This window comes from Aythya ferina, assembly GCF_964211825.1.
Source record: "Aythya ferina genome assembly, chromosome: 1".
Lineage (NCBI taxonomy): Eukaryota > Metazoa > Chordata > Aves > Anseriformes > Anatidae > Aythya > Aythya ferina.
Window position 1 is genome coordinate 161,750,076 of NC_140296.1, and position 24,435 is coordinate 161,774,510.

At 34.5% G+C, this 24,435-nt stretch overlaps 1 protein-coding gene across 6 annotated transcripts in view; it reads right to left on the bottom strand.

Moving 5' to 3' along the window:
• Window positions 1-24,435, bottom strand: part of ANKS1B (ankyrin repeat and sterile alpha motif domain containing 1B) — a 435,613-nt gene that overhangs the window by 378,504 nt on the left and 32,674 nt on the right. For 5 of the 6 annotated variants that reach the window (XM_084506033.1, XM_084506034.1, XM_084506032.1 and 2 more), the window contains exons 2-3: window positions 8,439-8,519; window positions 4,714-4,870 (exon numbers count right to left, since the gene is read on the bottom strand). In XM_084506033.1, coding sequence (XP_084362159.1) covers window positions 4,714-4,870; window positions 8,439-8,519 — 238 coding nt within the window. Of the gene's footprint in view, window positions 1-4,713; window positions 4,871-8,438; window positions 8,520-24,435 lie in introns of those variants that run through there. The other variant, XM_084506035.1, reaches the window with a different exon arrangement.

Genomic DNA, 24,435 nt, shown 5'->3' on the forward strand with positions numbered 1-24,435 from the left:
GAAGGGTGGACCATTCAACAGATAAGGAATTGGCTTGCAGGTCATACCCAGCAAATGATAGTCAATGGCTCTTTGTCCAGGTGGAGGCCAGTGACAAGTGGTGTCCCTCAGGAGTCTGTCTTGGGACCGTTGTAGTTTAGTATCTTTATCAACATCGATGATGGGATCAAGTGTATTGTCAGCAAGTTTGCAGATGACACCAAGCTGAATGAGCAGTCGATACAACTGAAGGAAGGCATGCCATAGAAAGGGAACTGGTCAAGCTAGAAAAGTGGGCCCATGTGAACCTAATGAGGTTCAACAAGTCTAAGTGCAAGGTGAACCTGAGTTGGGCAATCCCAGACATGAGTACAGACTGGAAGAAGAACTCATGGGGAGCAGCCCTGAAGGACTTGGTGGTTCTGGTGGACAAAAAGCTTGACAAGAGATGTCACTGTGCACTTGAAGCCCAGAAGGCCAACTGAATCCTGGGCCACATCAACAGATGTGTGGCCAGCAGGTCAAGGGAGATGATTGTCCCCCTCTGCTCTGCCCTTGTGAGGCCACACTTGGAGTGCTGCATCCAGATCTGAGGCTCCCAGCACAAGAAGGATGTGGGGCTGTTAGAGTGGGTCCAGAGGAGGGCTGTGAAGTTGATCAGATGACTGGAGTACCTCTCCTACAAAGAAAGGCTGGGAGAACTGGGGGTGTTCAGCCTGAAGAACAAAAGCCTTTTCGATGTTTAAAGGGGGCTTATAAGAAAGATGGAGAGTGACTATTTGCTCGTGCAAATAATGATAGAACAAGGGGGAATGGTTTTAAACTAAAAGAGGGGAGATTTAGATTGAGTGTTATGAGGGAGTTCAGCACTGGAACAGGCTACCCAGAGAAGGTGGGGATGCCCTGTCCCTGGAGGTGTTCAAAACCAGGTTGGATGAAGCCCTGATCTAGTGGGTGGCATCACTGCCCATGGCAGGGGAGTTGGAACTGGATGATCTTTAAGGTCACTTCCAACCCAACCCATTCTGTGATTTAAATATTATTAGTGCATCCTGTACACTTTTCCTTCACATTTCAGAAGAAATGTCAAACAGCATTAAGGAAGTATGAGTGTTCTTTATGACTATTACAATTTGACCCCCAGAATAAATCCACAGTGCATTAAATATGTGAATGTAAGTAAAATATGTGCTATGTTCAGAAAGAAAAAGGAATATTCACAAAACAGAGAATACCACCTAGAAATTTCACAAGCATTCATATTTTTTCCATTAAATGTTTTACTATTTACATTTTCCCAATATATATTTAAAATATATTTTGAACTTTATATTTCTTCCTGACGTGATTCATCTTTTTGCATGAGATTATATGTTCCTTCTTTCCTATGTTTATATTGAACACTGCATATTGAGCTATATGTGACTGTTATTACTAACTTTTGTGTATAATAGGATTTCTTTCAGTTACTTTGTGATTAGAGTTGCTAAAATAAATGTTCATACTACCAAGATGTCTTTATGTAAACAAAGATACAAGTACTTGGAGTCTTAACAGCACACATTTTTAGTACGTTTGGTATTCATTTACTGACAAATTTTGATCTCTTATTACCTACTTAATCTTCATACACTCCATAATTTACCTATTTTCAGGTCTTCATCGATGAAGTTTGATCTATTTTTTGTAATTTCACCACATTTTGTAATTTAAAACATACATCATTTGGTATACATGTGTCAACTAAGATTGTTGTATTAAACAGTTATGGAATTATTCTTGCATATTTGTTATGCTATAACTATCTTCTGTACGTAGAATTACCAGTTTACATTCCACCAACCCCATGAAATAATTATCATTTAACTGTAAGGCTCTTTACTTCTTTTTTTTTTCTTAACTTTATGTGAGAGGAACAGTAGGGGGCATTCAGAGCTTTAGATGCTGGATATGATCCTATGATATTAGTTAACTGCATTTTAAATGTGTAGAGAGCAGTTCAATTAATTTACAGTATACCATATTAAATCCATTAATAAATGTAATATACATTTATGCATCATAAGCTTCTCATTTACTTCTTTGTTGAGTTATTCAATCTTACTCTCATTTAAGTGTTTAGAAGTATTTATTTCACATGGAATTTCAATAAAAAATGAAAAGCAAAGACATGCTATATATTAGCTGCAACATTTTTTTTTAATGAACAAATTTATTTTCTTAAGCTGAAAGCACATAAATTCTTAATCTGATCCTTACCAATAATAATAATAATTAAGTCCGACTTGAATATACTATTTGCTGTAGTGAAAAGTATCAGTAAAAAATGCTTGTCCTTATCCCCAGTACAAGGGGAGGGGAGGAGAGGGGAGGTTGTTTTTATAAACTGCTTCAGCTCCACAGATCTAAGAATTGCTATGGCTGCTGTGAGAAGCTACATGCCTTATTGACCCTATTAGCAAGTAAGCAAAAACTTCAGAAACATACAGACTCGAGAATGTAAAACACAGGTATTCAGATGAGGATGACACTCTGGTGTTACTTGAAGGTGTATGGGTGGAGTTGGCTTCATATGATTATGGCATTCCCCTCACTCTATGATGTGGATAACATTCTCCTGTGTGAGTGCTATCTAGCAGGGTAACGTCTAGGTGCTAGCAAAGTGGTCCACTACTAAAGCCAGCCATTGTCTGGAGCAGAACACCAGAGGATTTACAAAGTCAGAACTGCGTATGGGTGAGTTTAACTTCAAAGTTTAATATGATTGAGACTTCTTTAAGGGTCCGATTCTCATAAGAATTGCTCACACACTTTCCATTATGAAATTTTTGAGTAAAATGGAAAATCAGCAGGGGATCTGAACACCAGAACTTTCTTAAGTCTATGGCGTATAGAATCAGGTATACCTCTGCTTATTTGCTCCAGCAATCAAGCCAGAGAAACTGGACCCCACACACAATCAAGCTCAAAAATACTGTAAAAATTTGGATGCGTGGGGGATTGGGAAGAAATAGGTTTGAATTTACATTTCTCTTTCTGATCTTAATGAAATATGCTTTTCAGCATCCCTCTCTCTCGAAGCTCCTGCATAGCTTACAGGTTTCTGTCAGTAGAGCATAAGGAATTTCTTCAAGCAAATGGATAACATGCAACCAGAAAGTTGCTTATTTCTAGTTTGCCACAGAAATAAAATAGAAGAAAACCTTTACATTGATAAACGATAATCCTGTAATTCAACAGGCTTCATCCTGCATGCAACACCTGATGAGAATTAGGAGCTCACAGAAACTACTAATCTGCAAATCAACCCACAGAACGGCAAGTTTTTTTTTCTTGTCATTTTTGTTAAATGAGCCAGGATTTCCCAGAAGTCTTATAGTATTATAGGATTTCCCAGAAGTCTGTCATATCAGTGGATTTTATTAGTTTATTTTTCTTTATTTCCTCCACTAATACTTCATATTCAAATCATAATTATTGTATGGATTCCAATGGCTAAGTGTATAACCTCACATATCAAATAGATTATTCAAGGGATGGCATCTCCCATTGATTTGGTTTGATGTTTAGGTCCACAATATTTTTTTTTCTTTCAGTTTGTTTTCTTTACACACTAATTTAGGCAGTGCAGTTGCCATTCATTTGTCAGATTGTACTTTGCTCTTTGAGATGCTTTAGGATATCCTACCTGGAGTCCAGCAGCCACTCCACAGGGCCATGGAAATTGTGAGCTTCCTCTGCCATACCTTCCAGCCTCTGCAGATATCTCAGCTGCTGAAAGGTCTTAGAAGGTACTGGATTTCTGTGTTAGGGCAAATTAATCCTGACTTTACTTTTAGTCACCAGAATAACTCTGTTGACTCCTCTGATTACACTGACTAGACCTCTCTGGAATATAACTACACAAACAGGACATGTAAACACTAAGAGGTAGATCTGAATCTGGAGCTGACTCCCACCTTTGTATTCTGATAACCTTTTGATTACTCTGTGAATTCAATAACTTATGGTTACTACTCATATTTAAAAGTCCACCTCCAGTCCTCGAACAGTTCAGCTGATTGTAGATGACATCAGATTTCCTATTTCTGAATACTAATCCTACAAATAGACCTTATAAGTTTATACAGAAGGAAAACAGAAGGTGTGCCATATGCTTGATAACAGAATGCAATGTATTTATCCTGCCCTTACCCACATTAATACTCTCATCATTTTTCCTAGTATTTTTATGTCTTTTCCGCTGTACTTGATCCATTTCTTTCTGGATATGTGTATATGTACACACATATGAACACATGCAGTTCATGTGATTTGTCATTTATCTCTGCATATCAGTACATTTACAGTGCACTCAAAAAATACCAAAAATATTAATCTTATCATAACGATTTTTTTTGTAAATTTAATATCTAATAAAGAAAAAAAAATAGAGTTAATGCAAATTTACATTAATATTTCCAATGCATTAGGTATAGTATATCTTCATATGATTTTTCAGAAACAAGCAGAAAGATTTTTCATACTCTTTAAATCTAGTATTTTTAGGTCAGTGTCCAATTACAATCTGGTATGCATATTTGGGAAGATCTTCTTAGTCTTGGAGAAAAAATTACTGGAATGATGGAAAACAGATTTTATTTTTTTTTTCAATTTCGCTATAAATTTGCAAGATCTAAAGAGTATGTGCTGCTCTATTCTGATGATATACACAAATATTTTTAATCACTTCACCTGTTCATTCACTCTGGAGTGTGATGGCCCATGATGGATGAGAATCTTCACAATGTCTACATCTCCTCTCCAGGCAGCCAAGTGAATAGGAAAATAACCTTTATTATCTGCCACATTAGTTGATGCTTCATACTGAAGTAATTTGAGAACTATATCCCTGGAAAACAGGAAGTAAATCTAAAAATTGATTGGAAGCTTATTTTGTTAAGTTTTACATGAACATACATATTACCAAATTTTTTACCCTGAATACCCAGAAAAAATAAAATAAATAAAAAATAAAGTAAAACAGCTATAAAAATGAAGATCAATCATTTCTAAATATTAAATAGACAGGAAAATATAGCCAAAATGTGCAGCCTATGTTATGACTATAAATGAAACACTTGACTACAAATGAAGACTGTAGTAATACATGAAGGTAAATCCCAAGACAGTTGTTCTCCCAACCTTGATGGAACCTTATTTAATTGCCTATTGTGGATAAAATGTGGCAAAGAAGAGTGAATATATACAGGTCAAAAGGAAATCCCAATTGTCTTCAAAAGAAGTCAGAGAGATATTGGAGTCATCTCATCTAAGCCTTGAGAGAGACTTTAAACTGAATTTTGCTTACCCCTGGTAAGGTCGAATAGCATGAAAACAGCTAAGAGCAGCTCCACTACAGAAAAACTTTTGCTATATGGAAAGTTCCAGAAAAGTGACTCCTCAGAGAGACTTAGTGCAAATAAGGTTTGAAAGCCTTCTCATGTCACAATAGTTGGTCTCGCAGTAGGTAGGTAGTAGGTAGTCTAATGAAGGCTAGAGCTACAAAGTAGTTTGAAAATGATAAAAATCAAAAGAAACTGAAATTTAAATACTTGGGGGAAAAATTAACACACAAAACAAACAAACAAAACAATGCTCCATAATTTATAGATGATAATGATGTACAGAAACAATTGGGAGAAAAAGTATTTCAGAATTTTTTTTAGTCATATAATTCTGATCCACAATATCTAATTGTCTTAAAGAAACACACAAACATGTACACATTTTTACCAGAAAGAGCTTCCTGGATCTGGAAGAGAATTTCAAGTCAAATACAGTAAAAATATGATAAGCTGTGTCCCAGCAGAGTTGATTGAATAGTGGACACTTACTTGGAATGTGAAAACTTAGACTTCCGTCCCCTGTTGTCAAGTTACAAAATATTACACATTCTTCAACCTTCAAAAATGCCCTGACCTATCACACTTTTTTAGGGTGGGTCTTTTTCAGTGCTCCGCAGCATCCTTATATCCATTTCTGATATAAGTTTGAGAGAGCGAAATACTGAGAGTCCTTAGTACAATTACTGGGCTAAGTAAAATTACTTAGGGGAGACTGAGATTCAAATCCCTGCCCCAGATATGATTTAATTACCTATATAAAGCAGAATAGCTTCATAGGAAAGAGAATCATCCCAGAATAACCAATGAGGAGGGAATTCATTGCGTACAATGATCAAACAGGCACTTGAAGCCTGGTGTCCAAGTGTCCCAGCCACAAATAGCTGCTTAGGTCACTGAGTCTTATGCTCTCACTTTTCATGAAAAACACTGAAATAGATGAAGTTCATTTTAGTGTAAAGAGTGAAAAATTAAAACTCCAGAAGTTTTCATAGGACAAAAACCTCCCTTATGCAGGAAGGCTCCAGTCAAAATATTGTACCCACTATTGATTTTGAATATGAAGTTTCTAATCTGAAAAAGAGAGTAGAGATATTTGTTATTTGTCATGACTAATGAAACTAGAGATACAAGGTGTATGTCCAGTTCTGTTGCTGACAATGCTACCATTGTAGGAGGGTCAGTATGATGAGCTGGACAGGAGGTCCTGAACCATCATGATTTATCATGAAATACTGCTCCTTACCCTGCTGTGAGGGTAAGGGGTTATAGCATCCAGTGACCGTTATGATCTTTCCAAAAAATGCAGTCTTATCTACTGCTGTACACAAGTCCACATCTTGAAGTTCTTTCTGACTTCGGCAGAAGTTTGGCCAACACTGTGACTGAAAATACAATTTGTCTTCTGAATGTTTCAGAATTTCATTGTTTATATTCAGGTAGGATTCACCTGAAATATGCAATGAATTCAGCTTTATACCACAGTATTTTTACTTTAAGTAACTATTGGTTTATGCTCAGTATTAAATATCGTAAAAACAGTTCTAGTCTGTTTAAAAACTGAGAAATTTTTGCAAGCTAGGGCCTGGGCTTTTCACAATCAAAAATATGCAATTACAGGGGAAACAATCCATAAACAAGAGAAAATTATTTTTCCCCTTTTTAAAAATGACAGAGTTTAATATTTCATAGTAAACTTAGAACTAATTCCAGGGAGTTACAATATGCTAATGGGTGATTATAAATCTTGGTACAGAATTTAAGTTTTGGAAAATATATAATATCTAGTTTAACAGTATTTTAACATTATTTATTTATTCAGAAATAGTATATCATTTTTCACCAAAACATTAATCTGGTCTGCAGAAATATGCAGGTCTCTAGAACATAATTAAATACATATCCTAAAGGTTTTTATGTTGTTGTTTTTTAAGCAAGAATGAAAAAAGTGTGAAATAAGTGAACTAAATGAACTTATAGATTCATGTTATCATACAAACAGTCCAAAATCACTTTAAAGTTACTGAAAATCACTCTCAATTTCAGTTGTGTTTTGACCAGTTCCTTATCTCCCACAGTGGAATAATCTAAAGCCTTATGTCAAAATTTCCTTAAGTGAAAATTCAGACAGTGTTAACAACCTCAGTTTACAAACAGGACAGCTGAACTGCATTAAATAGGGCATCTCTTACCTTGGTGATAGTGAGGTCCACCCCACTAGAACTTGATAGACCTCAAAAATCTTTCTTTCTTGGTTTGTCTTAATAACAACATGTAGTTGTCAGCATAATACAATGGAGGTAACATGGAATAAGGGTCAACTTGTAATAACAGGAGCTACACACAACAAATTTCAAGGTGTAAAACCAGAATTGTAGCAAGTTTCCACAGTTGTGTTTTGTTATTGTTGTTTTAAACTGATACTTAAATTACTTAAAGAGTTCACCTGTATCAGTATGTCTGTGCAGTAGCCCCCAGTGGGGATATTGCAGGTTTTCCCCAAGCTTGCAGAGGAATGCACGTGGTAATGGTAAAAACTAGAGTCCCATACAAGGTGATGGACAGTTTTTTTCTGTCTTCAAGTGCAAAACTACCATGTGTTGTTTCATGCTAGTTTTACTTTGATAATGAATAATGTGTTTTGTTTTGTTTTGTTTTGTTTTTTTCACAGTATTATTTCCTTAAATATCCATTGTACCATATATACTGTATATGTGTATGTCCACACACACAAGTATACTACAACATTTTCTGTTGCATTTTCCTACTAGCAGAAAAACACTAGAGCCACCACTAGTAGAAGGGATAAGAAACAAATCAAAAAAAAAGTAAGAATTTGGAAGACCTGGTATAGAATCAGTAACTTCTGAAATGCATTTCCCATTTGTAATTAGTACATGGTGATATCAATGATGGTGTCAAAAATTCTTATATTACTTAAATAATCTTATCACCAAGAGGATATAGTAAGTCTGAATTTGCCACTTTTCAATGAAAATTTCAGTGCTATGCTACATACATCAAAGTACAGAGTTAAATATAATTCTACAAAAGAACTAAACATGAGGTACTTACTTGTGTCCATTTAAAGCTGCATGATGTAAAGCAGTATAACCTGAACTGTCTGTGCAGTTTATATTTGGTCCACGCCAGATGCTGCAAATAAAGCACAATTTAAAGGTTTGGGTTTTGTTGTGGTGGTGGTGGTTGTTTTTTTTTGTTTGTTTTGTTTGTTTGTTTTTGTGTTGTTGTTGTTGTGTTTTTTTAAAGAAATATCAGAAATATGTATAACTCATCTAAAGACTACTGCAACAAGTATGATTAGACTTTATAAGAGACAAATTATTTTAGAAAGACCTTAAAATAGCAAACGTCATGTTGATATAAATATAATTTATTTATAAAATTTATTTTACATATTCATCGCTATAGCAGTCATGAACTTAATGTAGGGCAGTTCTGAAAGACTAATAACTATTCTGTCATTTCAATTAGATCTGTTCTCCCAGTATTACTGTGGTTATTACTCTGAGGTTATAATCTGAATTTTTTTCATGAGTATGTATTAATTGACTTTGGGTCAGTTAGTCTAGAATCATACAAAGATAAGACTAGTGAGAACCAATCATATTCTTTCAAGGGACACTAAATTAATACTTTGCTTGGTCTGATATTTTATTTCCCTTTTTGACAGTTACGTTTTGACATAAATTATACATATTAAATAAATTAATGAACAGTGTTTTATTTTTTTATCTTTCTATATTTTACAACATTTTTTTACAGTTAGCTTTATTGTATGCCCCATTTCCCAGCTGATTATGGACTGCTGTCAAAACAGTATTAAGAAGTATTCTGTTTCAAAGAAGAAAAATGTGACTGCTAATCTACCAAAAAAAAAAAAAAAAATAGAAATTGGATACCAGAGGCAGATAGAGTTCCTGCATTTCTTTTTCTGACTAAATTTGAAGTTGACAGTATCATTTGTGGAAGCAATTTTATACTTATTTTTTATTTAGTAACAGAGTTTTCAATCATTAGTATTACAACTTCCAGGATATAAGATTATAAATCTTGAATTACAGTCTGTTTTCCTCAGCTTGTAATATACTCTTAACCAGTCATTGGCAAGCAATATATTCCTATTACATCACACTTTAGAATTAAATGCTGCAGTTTAAAGAAAATAATCTGAAACTAATAAGAAAAAAGATTTTTTTTCATGCTGTCATTTTTCATGATCTACATCAATAAAATGGCATGCAATGACATATGCTTTTTTAAAATTCTGTACTACTGAATCTGTGTTCTATTACTGATGGAATACTTGTTTCACAGAATGATCCTTACTTTATTATTAGTTATCATGATTAAATAGCTCATAAATTTCAACAGTTGCTTTCCCATAAATACTACATGCACACAGAATTACTTGTGTGATAAACTGCGTTCTGTAATTCTACTAAGTGAAAGAAATTCTACATAATTCTGGGTACCTCACCTCCCTTGCAATCTCACTTCTTGGAAAAACAGGACTAAAACATTTCTTTGAGCTCAAAGAAGAAAAAAAAAAAGTTTGTTTTGTTTTGTTTTTTAACCTTCTCAGAAATATATAGATGTTCTTTTCTAGTGTTGGCAACTTCCAGATGTAAAAGCCACTGAATTTTTTTCCAATTATTATTTTTTTTAATTTCTTGAAATAGAAAAAAATGAGTCCTTGAAATGATAGGTCTCCCATAATAGACAGATGTTATTTATATGTCAAAGACAGGCAGACCTCATCCACACTGGAAGGAAAGTAATCCCTATCTATTGATATTTTATAACCTCTTTTATAGTTTTGCATAACACTTTTTTAGTTATTTTCTTATGCATTGGATCCTACTTTCTTCCTTTGATTCGTACCAGTTCAGAGAAGAAAGAATCAGAAAATACAAAGTGGTATAGAAAGTCATACTTTAAATGTTAAAATAAATGTATAAACAATCAGAAAACTAATTTACTTGGTTTTGCTTGCTTGCTTGCTCTGGTTTGGAGTTTTTAATATTTGTTTCCTGATTGTTTTTTTTTTTTTTAAATGCAGTTCATATATTATTCATTATGCGTTTGGCCCTTCTTAAAACAAAACAAAACAAACAAAAAAAGTTCTTTTCTCCCCTAATTTTTTCCTTTAATTCAGGCATGCTTTAATGTACTGTTTTTCTTCCTCACTGTGGTCTTAAGAAATATTTTTCAATACTGAAACTATACAGGATATTTTTTTCAAAACTGGTACTATATAAATGCATCTATGTGAAGCTTCACAGGACACTCAAGTTGGGATACAAAGGACAAAGGAGAGTGAGTAAATGCTGATGATGCAGAAAGATGAAACAGGATGGAGAGACTGTCACCTCCCAGAAACACATGTTCAAAACCAGAACTTGGTATCAAACTAAAGGAATCAGGAGACATGAGCAGGACTCAGCTGCAGGCATCTCTTCCCTTGTGCAGGAATCCCCTCCTAGGAGATCTTGCATTGCTGTAGTATTGCAACATTATTTCCTACAAAATGAATGCAAGTTCAGTAAATACAGTAGATATTTATGCTTTAATTACTGACAATCAAATTCAAATTGGATAGTTCATAAATTCATACCCCCCAAATCTACCAGATGTGGTGAATGGTTCATTTAAATATCTTCTCTTGTAATCAGAATATAGCAGGACAAAAGTATAGTGGTATATCAGCTCTGTAGAAACCATCTGACTTTAAACAAAAATGGGCTGGAGGAAGAGAGGAAGCCTAAAGACCCCTTCTTTGGCATCATATATACAATACATGATGAATTACCAAACATATCGATTTATCTGAATATTTATCTGTCACTTAAATAGTTACTGTGAAATCAACACTAAGTAGAACCTGGAACAAAATAAATTACAATTCAACTTCCAGAAAACATGTTCAGTGACAGGAGATTAACAGCTCTTTAGATTTCCATTAATATAGATTGTTCTGAAAGATATTCTGATATTCTAGGGATATGGTTTAGTGGGGACTGCTAGCGTTAGGTCAGAGGTTGGACTCGATGATCTTGAGGTCTCTTCCAACCTAGAAATTCTGTGATTCTGTGATATGTTTCTACTATTTCTCTGATGCAGCCAACAAGCAAGCTTCTTCATTTTATGTACTTGAATAAGTTAGGGATTTTTTCCTACCTACATCACAAATTATGAAAATCTAAAATTCTTAATGAATTTTAAGAAATTAATCAAAACATTTTTTTTTTTTTTGGGGGGGGGGGAGGGAACAAACAAACAATCAGTTTTCAGTGAATGATGAGTTAGAATTAAAACATGATCATCAATGATTTGATTGTTCTTCCATTATAACTTGCTGGAATGAGGCTCAAAGAAACCGTGTTATGCTACTTCAACTTCATTGCCAAAAGCAAAAAGACCTTCTAATTACAGTTTGTTCTCACTGTGAAGAATATTGACCTTCTGAACTGATGTCAAATATTAATTGGAAATACTATTTACTTAGTAAGAAAATTATTTTTCTTTACAAGCTGAAGATAATTACATACAAAAAAATGCATTTCAAAAATGATATGAAAATGACAGACTACTTAAGAAAAATATGGTTGATTGATTTGTTTTTTTGCAATGCTCTTTGCCATGCTTTTTGCTATAATGGAAAAAAAAATAGTTGTGAAGTGATTGTGGTTACACACATATGAACACAAAAGAAAGGAAAAGTTAATTCACTTAAACTTCAGAACATAGTCACATTGCCTATCAATAGTGCTAGAACATATGATTGTCTTTATATGATTGTTCTACCAAGAGAAAAGGAAAATATTGTGGTAAAATTATAAGTCTTTAAAAGATGAAGCGAGCTGTCCAATGACATCAGTGTCTGTCAACCCATTGGTTTGCACTTAGTTTATCTGACAACCAAGTGATAACACTCTCCCATTTCTTTCTTCTCTGAAATGATGTGGCAAGGAAGAGGATGACACTGCCTAGATGGAATCAGTTCCTCCAGAGAACAGAGTGCAGTGTTCAAGCCTTCATATTTTGGGGTCTAATTCATGAGAGCTGAGATAGACCTTGTCCCTTCCATTCCTCTCCCCACCCTTCCAGGTTTTCAATATCTTTTGAAGCTGTTCCAGAAATCCACTGCTTCTTCACAACTACAGAAGTAGTGAACTCATCTTTCCAGGTCAGTTCTAGTAACAGGAAATACTAAGCTTCACCCTGTTCCCATTGATGTCAGTGGTAAGTAAACACCAAGCAGCTCATGTAAGTCAAGACTCCTTATTTTTCATGTGTTCCATAGAATAAATATGGAATTATATATGCATATAATTTATGAAAAAAAAAAAAAAAAGAAAAGAAAAGAAAAGAAAAGAAAAAAAAAGATATTTTTGTTACTCTGAGTCAAAATCTTCCAAAATTTCCATGTCTACTGTTGCATAGTCTGACATAAATATATCACCGAAAGATATACGTTGCCAAAAGAGCATATAGCCAGGTTCCTGTACTAATTATTGCTCTGCCTACATTCAGATATATTTTCAGTCATGTAAACTGAGCTTATTCAAGGTATATGGACAATTTAAAGAGCGATTCTGAAAATGCAACTTTTTTACACAATATTACATATATCATCAGTTATTCAGACATAATAGCATTTTTACTTGCTATGAACTGCAGCAAAATAGTTTCCATTCTCTACTGTATGCACAAATAAATCAAATTGACAACCATGTTGCTCTAACCTCTTTAAAGCAATAATGTTATTTATCAAACATAAAAGTGCTTCTTTTTAGTAAAAGTAATATTTTTTTCTTCCCGCAGATTGTTCTTTGATGGGATCCAGTGTAATATAAGGTATATTACCCTTTATAAAGAATATATGTCCTCTTCTTGTGTGATTTTAACTATTATTTGCACTGCTTTGCTGTCTTTGAAGCACATTTTCACATTACTTCAAGTAAAGCAAACTTAAATATTTGGCTTTAGTGTCACTGAGCAAAACCCCTTTTAGAAATTCACACTTTAAAGCATAATAAATACGATAAGATAGTCAGAAGCAGAGGCAAAAACAGCCTCCCATATGCATTCTAGGATTCTTTATGGGCAAGCATAATTATTGGTGTAAATTGACAACAATGGATGATATCTTGAACATCTTAGATCTTTTCAGTATTGAAAACTGCTGTTGCATGTATGAACAGAGAGTTAAAAACAATCAAAATGAGATAATAAAAAAAAAAGTTTGAAAATAACTTTTACCTATTTCTACTCATGTAAAATTAATATTATTAACTAAATAAAAAGAGACTGGGAGAACCATTCTTTGAAACACTAATCTAACTTTTATAAGAAATTGTTCAAAATTTACTTTTGAAATGTAAACTGAAGTAGTTCTTAATTTATGGCTTTCATTAAAAAAAAAAAAAAAAAAATCATTCTAGAAATGAAATTCTGCCTTAAGTAGAAAAATTATTTTGGAAAAAAAAAGAAATGCCATGTGTGTGATAAGAACCCCAAAATAAACCTGAAAGCCCAGGAAAGTACGTAATCTCTGTATTCCTTCAGTACAGAGAATTTTTCTTTTAGGCATATTGTAGTATGTGTGAAGGCAGTACAAATGAGTAGCTACAATTTGTGTGTAAGTGTCAAATCAAATTTGTTGGAACACAATTAAAATACACATGGAAAGGTAATGTTTCTTGCAGTTTTAACTGCTCATAGAGGAAGGATAACTGTGAACATCCCATGGAAGTCTGGATGAAAGGGAGCTATATTCCTAAAAATGTAACAATCTTCAGGAATAGTGTGATTTCTTCCTGGGTAGGGATGAAGAGTCATCACACATCAGACCAGGTCAGAATTTACTTTTTTTTTGTTATATTAGAAGGAAACCTCCAACAACTGTATTTCATAAACCCTCTGAATCTCTCTCTCTTAATATTTAAAAGGGAAATGGCAGAGAGACTATCCACTCAATTAACTTATTATTATTATTATTATTATTATTATTATTATTATATATAATTCCAATTGTTTCAATGTGAAATGCATCTCAGACATATTTCATTTTTGAATGTGTGCATATGCTTATTTTGTTTTGATTGCTGATGTCTAGTTGTGTCAGTGTAATACAGCAAAAATTTGTGGTCAATAATTTATGGGATCAAGTATATGATTCAAGTTGAGGCTCTGAAGCAAATTATTGCATTTGTTTTCTTTAACTTTGATCTATTTACAGTTTGGGTCATAAATAGTTTAAGACAGGAAAAACTGAACCATGTTATTTCCATACTGATTCTGTTCAATTGATGTGATTTCTATTTAGTACCATAGAATCATTTAAGTTGGCAAAGACCTTCAAGTCCACCTGTCAACCTGACCTAATGAGTCTCACCATTAAACCATGTCCCTTTGTGCCACATCGACATGTCTCTTAAATATTTCCACTCATCACCATTCCCATGGACAGCTGTTCCAATGTTTGAATACCCTCTATGTGAAGAAATTCTTCCTAATATCCAATCTAAAGCTCCCCTGGTGCCACTTAAGACCATTTCCTTGAGTCTTATCACTTGTCACCTGAGAAAAGAGACCAACACCCTCCTCTCTGCAACCACCTTTCAGGTAGTTGAAGACAGTGATGAGGTCTCCCCTCAGCCTCCTTTTCTCCAGACTAAACAACCCTAGTTCCCTCAGTTGCTCCTTACATCTTTTTCAGTCTTCATGTTCTTCTCAGCACATCTGCCTATTTCTAACTATGATGAGTTCTATTACATGTTGTAACACTTTTACATATTAGTATGATATTAAATATCATAGAGGTTGGATATCCTATTTATATTGACTATCATAAGTAATTAAATGGGTTAAGAGTCATACCTGGAGTGGCTCCTGTACAAGTGGGTCTCAATCCAACACAGTGGTGTGATAATGAGGTAAAGTTATGTCCAATACATGACTGCCTCCTTCAATAGCTTATGCAAAAATCTATCTATCCATTTAGAAACTGTGAGTCCATATACCTAGTCACCTCTACCTTGAAGTTTTCTAAATAGATGGATATCATGCCTGAATTTTACTGCAAGCATATATTGACTGTGATCAAGACAGAAAGGATGACAAAGAAACTCTAGATTGTCCTTCCTCTTTATAGCTATATGGACAAGTTCATCCAACAAACCAGAGCCAGGGGTCTTACAAGATATACCTGTACAAGATATACAGGTATGGCCTACATTCCATAAATATCATAGTAACATTAAATTATAATCTTTCTTTGGCAACGATTTCCAGAAATAAAGGAAATTCTACCATGCAGCAAATGGGTAACATACAAAGATTTTGTTCAAGTATCTCCACTCCTTTCCTACCAAGAAGTTATACACTTCAACACGGAAACTTGAAGAACAAGTAGAGATAAGCTAAAAAGGGAGCATATAGAACGCCATTTGATTTCTCATTATGAAGATATACAGACATTCACAAAAAGCAATGCTGTGACTCTTCAGTAGTGTCTGTTTGTGATTCTATGCTTCTCTGAATGGCAGAGAAGGGTTTCTTCCTCCCATCTGTTGTAGAAGCCTCCAGTGTATATGCAACTCCTTTTTGATGTTAACTGGGAGCTGACAAGTAAGGATAAATTAGAGTCATTCTAGCCTATCTAAGGCACGATCACCAGTAACAACCAATACTGTTCATCTTTACAGAGCATTCCTGCTATATACACTGTGCTTGAGTTCAGAATTTGGTTTTGAAAGTCTGTCAAAACAATTATATGTACAGTAATAGTTCCACAAAGATGATTATCAAGCAGTACAAAAAGAGGAAAAAATGAATTTAGCACTATTGCCATATTTATCTTCCATGGATCATGCTTCTTTCCTCCATGGAGAGCTATAACAACAGTTGGTTAGATGATGATCTTTTTCAAAATTTGCAAAAAGCAGGATCAGCAGTTAAAAGTAATAACATATTAATGAAAGTAAAAAAGTGTATTTAAAACAGATCATATAGAACAAAAGTATCATATCCAGCAATCTAAGACTCAAGAAATAGTGCCTTATTTGTAATTATTGTTTTTTCAAGTTTTGCAGAATACCGCTGCTAAATGAACACTGACAAACTTAAAAGGCTACATGTACCCAGACTAAAATTTGGAGTAGGGTGGCAGTATTTAGAAATATACAGATAACCTGAATTTCAAATAGAAAACCTAATATACTTGCCCATTACCATTCTTGCTACTGCCAACTATATTTCTGATTGGCACAAGGCTGGTGCAGTCAGGAATCCCATTGGCCATCCACACTTTCTCCCATGGAATGAGCTGAGAGAAGGCTGATTATAAATGACAAAAGTTGCGTGTGGCTGAGGAGGGGCAGAATCCCAGACACATACAAAGAGACACAAAAGTCCACAACATCCAGATTACCCTTAGCCATGAGTCTTGGACAGTCAACGTGACACTGCTGTGCCTTATCATTTGAATAATCTTAGGGCAACAGAAGAATTATAATTGAGGGAAGTAGAGATGGTCTTATAAAAGCATATTTTGACAGTTAGGACTTAATGAGCAACTCAAAAGGATCTTCTTAGGCAAGAAATTACAGAACCTGCATATGAGGACATACAGATTGGCCAAAGAACAGGCCAGCACATTACTGTGATAGATGACAGTAATTATACAAAGTGTCATGTGAAAAATACATGTGAGTGTTAGTGATAAAAAGCTCATCTTCACAACCACAAAGGAACACAGAGACAGTGTCAGGTGGGGGAGGCCAAATAATACCCTACTCCACCTACTCCCAAGCTCATCACAGGAGAGCTATCAGGCCGTGACTTTGGTGACTGAGCCAGCAAAGCACAAGGGCAGGTGAAAACCCAAATTTTGGACTCAGAGTAAGTGATAGGCTGTTGGGGCCCCTCCCAGGGCTGTCCTGGAAGAGTCTACCCCCATTGTCCAGGGGTGATAGCCATCAAGATAAGGCCATGCTGGAGTACCTTTCAGACTAAGGGCCTAGGGGTAGGGACACATTGTGGGATTGCACAATATGTTCTATGGGATGTTTGAGGAGGAACCAGAGGTATGGAAATGGATGGATTTGGGTAAGTGTAGGAAAACAGAGTGATAAGAGGACAAAAAGGGCCAACCACACATAGGTAGTTGTCTGGTCAGCACAATGTCTGGCCATGTCCTGTACCCAACCTTATTAAATTCCATTCCAGTTTTCCTGGACGAGGGACTCTATTCTGCGCCTGTGTGTGAATCAAAGTCCAGCTGCCAGCAACTGGGTCAGACGGAGTTACATGTGGTTAAGGGACCCATGTGTCTGGGAGTCAGCAACTTGAATGGGACCATAGGTCTGAAGGCCCATGTGTCCACAGAGCTTGCAACTGTAAGGAGTTCAAGTGTGTAGGACTGTGTGATTGCTAGCAAAGGTCAAACTACTTAGCCGAAAAGTAGGTACATAACAGACTTCGGCCACTGGGAGATGCATTCTGGGAGTCTGCAGATCAGGCAGCCTGTGTGTGTGTACATACATGCATAGTTACACACACTCTGTATGGTAAAAAGTCCAGCTGGAAAAAAAAAATAATAATAATGTTGAGGAGTACTCAGTCTTTCCACTTAAGTACTTCATGCAGTACTAAACCCAAACAAAATTCACACAGCCTAGCTTCACTGAACTGGAATTCAGTTTACTTGAATTGGTAATCAGTTTCATTTGAAGGTATGTTATGTTATTTTGATAGAGTTAATAATTGTATCAGTGTAACCGCTATCTTTTTGCATATTATCTGATTTTTTATAAAAGAGAAACACTTTGACTTTTTGATGATGTCATGCAAAGGAACAGGCAATAAATTAGTCATTCTTTATTAAGGGAATCTGTCATATATGAGGTTGCTTTGCATTTGACCTTTTTCTAACCAGCAAGGCTTCATCATTCTTTATGGAATATTCATCTCGAAGTACACTGCCTCTATATACTGCATAATACTGTGGCTATATTCAGAGAGCAATATGTTCCTTACTAATGTTCGTTAGCTTTGCCTTATCCTAACAGTCAAGACCAATTTGCCTTGAGTTGTTAAAAGGGAGGAAGCTTTCATCAGTTATGACAGCAGGGTTCCTCTGTATTCCAGTTGTCTACAGGGACAAACTGGGGTTTTGTTTAATTCATAGCGAACCTTGGTAACTCCAGCTTGGCAGTGATGAGTCAGACAGATCCTTGGATCCATTCCAGAGTTCTGTCCTTGAGAATCCACTCATCCAGATTGGAAAAAATGTTACTTCTCATTCTGTATCATCCTGCACAAGAACACTGTGGGAACAGCTATTAACTAAATTATGAAAATACCTACTCCAAAGCTAGATCAGCAGGCAATACCTTTAATAAGTGGAATCATTGATGTTTAAGCAATCTGAGCCATGTTTTTAAATTGTTGTTGATGATATCTGCAGGTATGCTCTTATGTGATCTGAGCAATCTGCAGGGATGCCATACAGCTAATGCTGAAGATCAGTGCATCAGATTAGCTGCTCCCGTGGAGGGGAACTCCACAAGCTATGTTTCATGGATTTGGGCTCCCTACATATACGAGTTAGAAGATTTCTACATGTTTGTTATGAATCAGACCTATAGGCTCTGTGTAAGATCTCTACATGTATCAAGATCACCAAGGGCTCCACTGTATCATGTAATATTAGGTAACAATAGAGAGAGGAAAAGGAATAAGACATACTTGACTGTATACTTTTCAGTATATATTTACATATATATTAAACTCCAGTTAGAAGTAAAAACTCTTCCCAGACAACTGCTCCTTAGTGAAATTATATAAACAATTATTTTCTTTCTGTAACCACAGCAATGGAAATGGGTCTTCTGAAAGGTTTTGAAAGCCCTTGCATATCTCATGATTGTACGATATACTTACATGAATATATCCATGAACACTGAAATATAGTACATACTATCAGTATTTTCTTTGGAAGAACTGAATGTGTTCTGAGACAGACCATTCCAAATTTTTTCTTTTGTGAAAAGGAATTGAGATCTAAAATACCCATATCAGCATAATATTTCTCAAAGCAGAAGCAAACTGAAACAAAGTCACATTTCTCTTTCTCTCAAGAATACAGATATGATGGCATATTTTGTTAGAAGATATATTCCTTTAACTGTTCTTTTTTCCTGAGTCAAATGTCTGTGAACTTTCAGGAAGAAGAGCTATAGAGAGCTTTTCCAGAATACATTTTTGGAAGCTCAACTTTTGCATTCATCATAGATTCATGGTGTTTGCAACTTTAAATCTATTCTTATCATGGACAGGCTTTTTTTTTTTTTTTTAAATCTAAATGGTTAATTATGCATCCTGGAACAGTTACTTACACTTGGTTATATGTAATAAAAATTCCTGAATTTTTGACTCTTGAAGGAGCATCAGGAAGTCTAACAATATATTTCAACGTTTTTTGGGTTATGGATGCTGTTAGAACTATGACCTCATTCCAGAATTAATCGTTCATCCTAGAAGCCAACCTGGGATTAGATTCTTTGTTCTGGCTATAGGACACACAGAACAGAACTCTCTATCTAGTATGTCTTTAGTATGTTGTCTTTCTAATCTGTTTTTCTTCAAACAGAGTAATTCCACCAAACAGGAAGAAAAAATTAAATAAATTCCTTTTTCCCATAGATTCTAGAAGGCCATCTATACCTCATTTTCAGTTTATGCTGAGATTTGCAAAAGAGATTCACAAATCACCCTATAGTAGAGTCTTAATCTCTGGATCAGTGAAACCCATCAACAGCTATTGTGACATATAAGGATGTAACATGCCTAATTGTCTCACTTTTTTCTGTTTATATCCACATGGTATTAGCTCAACTCTCCAGGCAGTTTGCCATTTTCTCAGTCCAAAGCTTTCATGTCTTCATGCCATAACAGTAGCAACAATATCCAACTCTTTCCGACAACCTAACAAAAATTTAAGCTAAACTCAGAACTCAGTAAAAGCGTGCAGCTTCAGCAACTAAATTCCAAAATACAAACCCTGTAAAATTAAGGCTCCTAAATTCTATCAAGAGCCTATAATATACACACAACATATAGACAATGTTTGTGCTTTCTGGTAGTGTACTTCCTCAATCACTCAAGACTTTTTAGCCCTAAACAGACAATGAGCAAGACAGAGACTATCAGATGCCTACAACAGTATGTTTTTGCAAGGTATAAAATAATTGAAAGGAACCTCAGTAAAAAGGAATTCAAAACAGTCATAAAAACCCTTCTTATCCATAACATAAAATATTAAACAATTCAAGTTTGTTCTCTAGAGTAGCATAGTTTCAAAACAGAGGTGCACTTAATGTCTTCTCTAGAATGTTAACACAGTTAATAGGTATAGGTTAGGTATGTTACCCAGCCTAGGTAGATTAGGTATGTTACCTAATATGTTACCTAGACTCATTAGTGTTCTCTCTTTCCATCAGCATAATACCAATTTTGTTATCAAGAACAAAAACTAGGAAAGACATCTGAAAGATAAATATGGAAAAAAAAAAAAAAAAGTTAGAAATGATAGATTGTGCAGATGAGGAATGATATTATGCAGAGCAAAAAACTAGCACCTGTTTAGTTTACATTGATCTAATATTTATTTTCTTTATTTCTTTTAACTGGATTAACATATTAAATAAGAAGGTTGAAATTAGTTATTGCAATATGTACAACTGCGCAAAGCCAATCCGCCAATCGTGTTTTATAAGAGGCTTAAACATTGTATTCCAGAACAGTGGTTGCATAACCTAAAATGGAGTATTTGTGACATCTGATCTTTAACACATAGGGCTATTATAATGTGACGTTGTCAAATGTCATTGGCATGATTAGAAAACACAAATAAGAAAGATACAAGAATATGTTTTCTGGAACAAAAATAAAATACTAAACCAGAAAATTTTATTCATTTGGAACAATTTGGGCATAAATCCTCTATCCTATTCTCAATCTAATCAGAATGGTTGGAGGAAAAAAAATAAAAAATTTAAAATTAAAAAATAAAAAGGAGCTTTCCAATAAGAAAAACATAGAATTAATCCCTTAATTTCTCCTCTCAGTAACATAATGTCTGAAATAAACAGTATCAAAACAGAAGTGTGTTACTGAGCACGCATTTCATTTGCTCTGCTTTGCCAACAGAGGTCAGAATTACCTCAGGAGCATCCGAAGCATTACTATGATCATGATTGGAATTACTTTATCAGCACAAAATTACTGCTTTCATAAAGACAAATAACATACGTTAACTAAAAAGGCTAAAGATTCACAACTTTACATATTTTAAAGAACATCAGAAGCTTTTGGGTACCTAACAAGAATATCACCACTTTAAAATGTCATGAACACTGTTGCTGAAATAATCAAAGGTCAATATCCATCATGTCACCAATAAAATATTTTATAGGATGTACTAATAATCACTTGGATTAGTCAGAAAAAATAAATTCAGCCTACATAATGCCTTTTATTGAACAAAATCGTTTATGATACATAGCTTAGAAGGCAAAATGTAATTACAGAAAAAATATTCAGTAAATCTAAGTCTATTTATATTAGAATTCCCTACTCAAATCCATTCACTGTTATTATATCTATTATTTCTATGAAAATATTAAAATGTAAAAATATAAATACATTGTTTCTATTGTTTCTGTAAAAAGCCTTATTGAATGCAGGAATTAAATCCAGGTCTAAGAGGTTTAAATGACACAGAAGCTTCTACTATAAAGGAAGACCTCACTCATGTAAGACCTCACAACAAATAACTTAAAAGAGAAAAAAAAATTAAATGTATCTAAAGTGAACACTATGCTATTGAGTTCTACAAAAACAATGAAACGCTAACAAATAAACTAAACATTCTTTGTACCTCAAATAGTTCTCTTGAAGCATGCTTTCTAGAAAACAAAACAGCTACCTACACTAAGTATTCTAAGTGCTCTGTTCAGTTGCAACTTCAGATCATATACTTATCAGCAATCCTAAAATGCAAATGCTAAATTTGGGGAAAACTACTTAGAGAATGTTAACCAAATAATCTTGTTGTCTTTCTTATCCTTAAAATAGAACTGGTAGGATACTCCAAAAAATCTCTTTTGGCAGATACCTTCATGTAAAAAGCATTACAGAAATAAATTAATGCTCTTTCTGAACTGACTCATTTGTGAGAGATATTTGGAGAACCCAAATTTGCATGCAAATATTTCTCCCAGTACAACAGGCTTAGAGAAACATCGGAGAAGAGAACCCAGTTCCACAGTGAAATACTATGCAAAGTGATTCATCTGAACTCTCCCTATATGCTACTATTAGCAACATGGTACATGCAGGACTCATGAAAAAAAAATATTATTTTTTTTTTCAGTTGTTCAATTGTTCAGTTGTGTTTAATACCAATAGTGTTCCTAGCTCTTTATAACAACACAACAAAAAATGAACAATCCATGACTAAAGAGGTACTTAAGTAACCATTACATATAAGAATAGATTGACATATAATATAAACAGGGGAAGTGATACACACAAAAAAATATGAATGCATTTCAGAGATGGCAGATTGTCTTTTTTTTTCCTTTATTACATGTATAAATCATACTTATTTTGTTGTTTTACGTTAAAGTTCATTAAACGTAAATCATTTGCTCAAAGAAAGGGTTCCTTGTTTTTGAAATCACTAGAAAGATTTAAATTTTTATAGAATGATGGAAGGCCCATGACAGATGTATGGGCCAGATTCTCTGGAAGCTACTTAATAGTAACTGTTGAGAGAATCCAGACCCCAAATCCCCTGAAAAAAAAAAAAAAAAAGTCCCTGATGAATTTATATTGGGAATTTTTTCTATATTCTATATCTGAAAAAAATATTTTTTTATTTATTTTAGCAGAAAGCAATTTATAACCTGGTGGAGGTTCCACCCAGAAAAGGCTATTAAATTGAATCTGGACTTTGTTTAGATCAGCTTTCCTGAGTAGCCAGATACCCAGTATCCAAGAAGAACTATAGAAAAAGATATTCAATCCTTAAACTGCCCTGCTCGTGTGAGGTCTGACTGGTTCTTGGCTGGTCTTTGTTGGCCCCACTATCCAGGCAGAGAGTCTCATATAGGTGTGTCTGACAGAGCTGACAGAGCTCGAGCTATGAACAACTCTATTCTAGTGTGGGGTGCTGTAGCAAGTAAAAAGTAAATATTTAATCACCTAGTAATTAGCTGGTTCATCTCTTTTGTATTTTCAAGAAGCCAACTGAAAAGAACGCAAAGTGATTTGAAGGTATTTGGCACCTCAAAAGGCACAAGAGCTCATCCCAGATTTACATCAAATACCTGCATTGATAAAAAGATTGTTCCATAGTAATACAACATTAATGTTTATAACTGAGACACTGAATTAACTAGGGGTACTTTACTAGGGATACCTTACTAGCAATAAGAATTACCAGCTATGATCAGAATAATTCCACAGTTTTTGATCATGGCAGTTCCTGGCTCTGTATGGACAGATAATCTGTAAAAAGTTTTAAGTAAAAGAGTAGTCAAACAAAGTTGAAACATTGCTTTCTCCTTGAAAACAAAAACATAACAGGATGCAGTTCTGAGCAGTTTATGATTGTAGAAATTTTAAATCTACACCAAACAAAAACAGAAACAAAACTTCTTACCTTTCTGAAAAAACAGAAAATATTAGCAGTTCAATAGCCAGTGAAGCAATACGATTTCATTAAAGTGAAATATGAATTTTAACCTAGTAGACCATATAGTCCTGCCACCTAGAAGACAAAAAATTAGTAACAAATCTGGGACATTAAATCATTTGAGAATGTCTTTGGAGGTTTATTTTAAATGTCAAGATGAAATTTACAACTTCAGTTTTGATAACACTCTGGTTATAAAAACCTTTGCCTAAAGTTAAACAGATAATAGATTGTCTCTTTAAGTCTGCAAACAGAAACTACTTCTCTGATAGGTTTTCATGT